At 32.8% G+C, this 6,712-nt stretch overlaps 1 protein-coding gene across 1 annotated transcript in view; it reads left to right on the plus strand.

Annotated features, from left to right (window-relative positions):
- Positions 1–3,687, plus strand: part of LOC117916395 (bifunctional aspartokinase/homoserine dehydrogenase 1) — a 30,727-nt gene extending 27,040 nt beyond the window's left edge. The window contains exons 11-12 of the mRNA XM_034832364.1: positions 1,548–1,617; positions 3,134–3,687. Coding sequence (XP_034688255.1) covers positions 1,548–1,617; positions 3,134–3,259 — 196 coding nt within the window. The 3' untranslated portion in view covers positions 3,260–3,687. The remainder of the gene's footprint in view (positions 1–1,547; positions 1,618–3,133) is intronic.
- Positions 3,688–6,712: the final 3,025 nt, after the last annotated feature.

The raw sequence follows: 6,712 nt of genomic DNA on the forward strand, positions 1-6,712 counted from the left end.
TGACCCTTTTTTTTTTTCTCTTTCCCTTTTTCTATGTAGAAAATTAGCAAACAAGATAAAATTAATTTCTTTTTCTATAATTGACTTTGTACCAAATAGTAAAAAATTTTAGATAATTGTTTTTTTCAAATAGTAAAAAAAATTAGATAGTTGATTTTATTTTGCTTTATAAATTTTGTTACTTATTAATTTTTTTAAACAGAAAAAATAAATTAGATGATTGATTTAACATTTAAATTATTTAGAATATGAATTTGTAGAATTTGAACTTCATTATATAATTGAAAATTTATTTTTTTATGTTCTAGAAAAAGGTTATGTAATTAATATAATATTTATAGCAAAAATTTATATAATTCAATCATTTTTTAAAATTTTTATATATTTTAAATTATAATTTAATATATATTAATTATAAAAATGATGATCTTAAAAAGCTTACGCCCTAATATGCCTTATGCCTTGTTTCAAGGGCATGAAAATGTCTTGCCTTACAATGTTGCCTTTAAAAACTTTGGTGCTAAAAAAGGTTATGTAATTGATTTAATATTTATAGTAAAAATTTATATAATTCAATTATCTTTTAAATTTGTTTATACATTTTCAATTATATTTTAATATTTATTAATTATAACAATGATAGTCTCAAAAGGCTTATGCCTTAATGCTTTGAGGCTTACGTCTTGCCTCAGGGGCATGAAAACGCCTCGCCTTACACTTTTGCCCTTAAAACCATTGGTTTTGCTTGATTAGTCATTGGTGTGTAGAACAAAAGGGGTTGATTAGCAACAAGAGCAGTTTGGTGTTGGCCAGTGGAGAGGCTTTTGTATTTCTTTTTAATTCATACCGGTTGGTTAGGTCTCCTTGTATTGTGGGAGAGTTTAGCCTTTTTTTGATAAGTTTTTGTAACTATGGGGAGGACTCCTCATCCTTCTCATGTACTTTTATTCTCTTTAATACAATACTGTTTATTGATCAGATAAAGAAAAAAAAAAAAAAAGGGAAACTTTCTCTCTCAACCATGTCGATTCTAATGAACTTCCAAAAATAATTGTAATTTCTTGCTTCAACAAATAAAAAAGTATTGACTTCAACTTTGAATTAGGAAATCAAAGATTAATGTGGAGTTTGACCTGTCCACCTGGAAACTTTATATCCTGATCACTGTTTGATCAAATTGTTGAACATGAAAATTAATATTATATTTCAAAATGCAAAGAACCAAAACCTCTGACTAGCATCTGATTTAATCTTGAAAGTGGATAATTGGTATTATATTTTGGAATGGAATGGAGTCAAACCAAAAGTAGTTTATTATTGTGTTATGATCATGAAAATCCATGATTCTGAACTCCTACTGGATTTCAGGGGAAGAATAATAGATTATCAACCAAGCAAACACTCTCTACTCCCCCTCCCCCAGCCATACTTATTTGTGTTGCGTCTAATGTTAATAATTTTGTTAGCTTTTAGTAAAAAAATTAATAATTTTGGCTCAACTTTCTGTTAATTCGTTTCATATTGCTGATAACTCACTTTTTGGGTAGGACTGAAGTTGGCTTACGAGAGGTTCCTAAAGATTCTCCTTTGGGAAGACTAAGAGGAAGTAATAATATTGTAAGTCATTGTTTTATTATTTTTATTTATTTATCTTCCTTATCATCTTTTATTTCTTGTTCATTCAGGGTAAATTCTTATTCAGGGTAAATTCCTTAAAACTGTAAGCAAATGCAACTTACAATTGGATGCTTATGCCTGCCAAGGCACTTTGACCCCAGTATCATTATGCTGCCTGATTTATTAAGATCCATGTGATGTCCTTGCTTATAAGTGTTTATGACAAGACATCTAGGAAAAAATAATTTATCTCTATAGGCAACAAAAATTTTAAAATGGTGTAACTTGAGGACTTCATGCATAAGAAGTTTCTGCTGTTTAGTGGAGGTGAATGCTTGGTGATCTTCTAGTGATTGTTTCACTTGCTATATTAGTTCTCACTGTCTGGTCCTTTTGATCCTGGATAGACTCATATTTTACTTGGGAAGATAGGTTCTAGTATGTTACTGTGTTAACTGGCCTAAGAGAAGTACCTGGTTAAATACCTATTCTACTGGAGAGGGAGGAAATTTCTAAAACTAGGCTATTTTAAATTTTAATCTGATTATGAAAGAAAACTTCTTGCAATTTCATCAATATTCCTGAATGGCAAGGTTGGCTGATATTAAAACTTTTGATTGACAAGTTTGCTATGGATTATGTCCAAGATGGTGGATTTTCAGAGAAATGATTAACAGATTATTATTATTTCATTTGATATCAGATACTGGCTATGCCTTTCTTCCATGAAGAAAAATCTAGCCTGTTTTCTAACCAATAAATGAGCTGATGTAATGTTAGAGACTTCCTATGAGGGATTTTCTTTCTGTATCTCAGGGTGAGTATATATTTTGGGGTTAACTGGGGATGATGATTTTGTGTGCGCATGTGATCATGCTAATTATTAATGGGGTGGAATTGCATGTTCCTCACGAGCTTTAGGTCAGCACAAGGATCTTTTCTTGTGTCTCACTTTTCCAGATATATCCAAAATAATACAAGATAAGCCCAAGGCGTTGTATAGTGCCTAAAGTTTCTAGAAGTACATGGTATAGGAATATGGTTGAGACATCATACATGTTGAGCTTGTAGGCATATCCAAGCTCATCAAGTAAACTATTTTGCTTGTAATTCTTATCCATTGCTGGAGTCTAATACTAATTAGGAGGTATTATTTGAGTGTTTCAAATTCCTATTGAATGTATTATAGGACCCCTAATGTGTTTCCTTGTTTTCTTTTGTCAATGTGCATCTTTGGCCAATTTTTTTTTCAACTCTATTTCCTTTCCCTGATTCATTTGGCAGCATATTGCTTTTCCAATTCACTAACATAAATTATAATTTGAAAGTACAGTATTACATATTTGGAGATCTTGTATCCATACAAGACAATTTGGATATTCATTGAAATCATTTGCACTCCTTTTCCACAATTTTACATTTAAGTTGTTTATGGCTATATTCTGTTTACAGTCATCTGTGTTTAACGTTTATTTATTATTAAACTTTGACTGACCTTATTTTATTTTTACTGCAGCTAGCGATATACAGCCGGTGTTATAATGAACAACCTTTGGTTATTGAAGGTGCTGGAGCAGGAAATGATACTACAGCAGCCGGTGTCCTAGCTGATATCCTTGATATTCAGGATCTGTTTGCTTGACATGAAATCTCTGTTGCTTAAAGTGGAAGAAACTGAAAACCAAAGTTTCAGGTAAGCCATTTCCTAATGTGGCCAAGAAAACACATTGTAGAAAATATTTATTGTCATTTTTCTAATGGGAAACTACTAATTGTAATTAGCTTGAGGTGGGCATGTGTATGTATGAAGAGATGTAGTTTAGTGGTTCAAAATTTGTGATAATACATTGAAGCTGATGGTGTTGGTCTATTTGAACATAATCCTTTTTGTATCCAAGAAGGCATAAACATAAACTTTTGAGTTTGAAGTACATGGATTTGGTGATGTCTGACTATCAGTTTGTGGGTCCACTTGAAGAGGTATAAGGGATGAAAACCGATGAAATGGGAAGATCTAATGTAAACCCTTAATTCTGGTATTGGTTGGTCGAAACCTTTTAACATGGGAAATGATTTGTTGATTAAACAATGCTAAATTCATGATTTTGTTTGGATTTAGCTTGGAGCTATTATGGCTGGTTTGTGCCACACACTACATGTGACATACCCTTTTAAGCTAAACCTGAAAAGATTTATTTCAAAATCTAAAATTTAAGCATGAATTCTTCAGAAGAGAGGGGATGGTGTTCTCTAGATGTGAGAGAGGGGTTTCTGCTAGGATTATGGGACACAACTAGGAGAGGGTGGCAAAGTTTTAAAAGTGAAATCTATTTTAAAGTGGGCAATGAAGAGAGAGTAAAATTTTGGAAGGATATATTATTGGTAGGACTGAATCTAGCCTACAAGTGCTTCCTAAAGATTCTCCTTTGGGAAGATTGGGAGGAAGTAATAATCTTGTAAAGTTCTTGTTTAATTCTTTTTATTTATTTATTTTCACGATCTTTTATTTTTTATTCATTCAGGGTACTTTTCTTAAAACTGTAAGCATATCCAACATACAATTGGTCATTTAATTAAGAAAAAATTACACTTGTATTCCTCAAGCTTCTGATAATTATACAAATTATACGAACATTCTGATCAAACAACATGATCACCAACCATTATTAGTTGCTAATGGAAAGCTATTGAGTGGCAGGCCGTGCCACACTACACTTGTGGCATACGCTTTTAAGCTAAGCCTGAATACATTACTTTGGGAATATAAAATTTAAGTATGACTTCCTCGAATCCCCTTTAATTATAAAAATTAAGGAACATAGACTAAGATTAAGGAGGAAAATGGATGCACTTCCAAACCTAGAGGATAGCGTTGGTTTGGGGTGGGTTCAAAATCCTTTGAAAGCTAGTAGGCATTATTCTGGAGGGGGTAAAGGTTTTTCCAACTGCATGGAGGAAGAGGGGAAAAAAATTAGCAGCTTATGGAGTGAAGGAGGGAAGGGTGTACATGGTGGAAAGATGTAGAAATGGGGCGGGGAGGTTCATTCAATGCTCAATTAGCTCTATGAAGGAGAAGAGGTTTGTTTTGGTTTTCCTTGAAGGTAGAGGTCTCCATGGGGGATGTACCATTCTTGCTAGGAAACTCCATGGTCTTAGGGTGGCCCCTTCTTTTTTCGAGGAGTGGAGCTGTGATTAAGGTCCATTAACAGAGAAAAGCAAGATATTGCCTCCATTCAAGAGTCCTTTGCAGAAAAATTGAAAATCACTCTGATTGCTACACGTGAAGCGGTTTGGGACAATAAGAAAGAGAGATTTCGTAGAAGACATGCATTTTGGAAAAGACAATATATCTCGAAAGGAGGGAGGCTAACCTTAACTTGAAGTACTTCGTCTAGTCTACTCATATACCTTATGTCCCTATTTAGTATGCCTAGGAAGGTCAAATTAAGAATTCAGAAAATTTGGAGAGACTTCCTTTGAGGAGAAGGGGCTTTAAAAGAGTCATTTGGTAAAATGGTCGATTGTTTGTGGGGAGAAAATTAAGGGGGCCTAGGAATAAGAAATCTTGCTTCTCTAAATAAGGCTTTGTTAGGAAAGCAGAGTTGGAGATATGCATAAGAGGGATAGACTTTTTGGAAAAAGGTCATTCAAGGTAAGTATGGGGAGGAGGAGATGGGTTGGTACTCTTATAAAGTAAGGCAAGGCTACAAGGTTGGTGTTTGGAAAATCATCAAGAAGGGTTGGGATCTAGTTGGCAATAGTGTATCTTTAGAGGTGGGAGATGAGAGGAGGGTCAAGTTTTGGAAAGATAAGCAGTGTGGGGATGAACTCTTACCTAGTGCTTTCCCTTTCATTTATGCCTTAGTAGCATCAAAGGAGGCATGAGTGGTAGATGTTTGGGATGACATGGGTGAGGGGGGATATTGGGAGCTAGACATATAAATGATTGAGAGCTAGACAATGCATAAGAGTTTTCATCTCTGGCTGTCAGCACCACTCACGCCCTGTGCCGCCAGCTAGGCAATGATTGGGAGCTAGACATATCATGTGCATGGCTGGGAAATCAATGGGTGACGAAATCGAGAAATATTAAGACGTTGGCAGCCTGGCAGGTATCATTGAAGAAATTTTAAAGCGACTGTTCTATTCAGGAAAAAAGAAAAAGTAAAAAATAAAAGGAGAATACACTAGCACATTCTGTCGTCTCAGTATATGGACCACGTTATAATAATAATAAAAAAATTAATATGCTAAAAAATGGTGTTAATCCATGACTAGAAATAAAATAGGAAACTTCATGCAAACCAATCCAGACATATCACAAAGCGAGGCAACTATATATATATATATGTTTTTTTTTTAATTTTATTTATTTATTTATTTTTTAACTTCTATAGCAACTTTAAAAAATGTGGTTTGAAAAATATTGATAGATTTGTGACACTTTTTATCATATTGAAGGTGTCTTTTGAAGAGACGTCTTCTACAATTTTCAAATTCATGATATATATTTAAAAGAATTGAATTTAAATTAAAAGTGTTTTTTGAATAAATATCTTCTACAATTCCAAAAAATTAGATTTATATTAAAGGTGTTTCTTGAAAAAACACTTTCTACAATTTCACAAAATCCAATATATACTAAACACCTTTCATGATTTTACAAATTTTAATTTTAGTACAAGTATCTCTTGAATTTGATTTTATATTGAAGGTGTCTTTTTTCATAATTCCACAAGAGAGGCTTTCCACAATTTTTTAATGAGTTATACATGTTAAAAAAATCGAATATATACTAAAGGTGTCTCTTGAAGAGACACTTTTCACAATTCCATAAAATTGCATGCATACACTTTCCAATTACACAAAAAAAAAAAAAAATGAATTTATGCTAAAGGTGTCTCTTGAAGAGACACTTCCACAATTCGATAAAATTGCATGTATACATCTTCCGACCATACAATGAAAAATTTTGAATTTATATTAAAAGTGTCTATTCAAGAGACACCTTTTACAATTCCATAAAATTGTATTTACATTGAAGGTGTCCCTTGAAGAGACACTTTCTACAATTTCCATACAAAATGAAAAAAAA

The sequence above is a fragment of the Vitis riparia genome, chromosome 6 (genome assembly GCF_004353265.1).
Source record: "Vitis riparia cultivar Riparia Gloire de Montpellier isolate 1030 chromosome 6, EGFV_Vit.rip_1.0, whole genome shotgun sequence".
In the NCBI taxonomy this organism is placed as follows: domain Eukaryota; kingdom Viridiplantae; phylum Streptophyta; class Magnoliopsida; order Vitales; family Vitaceae; genus Vitis; species Vitis riparia.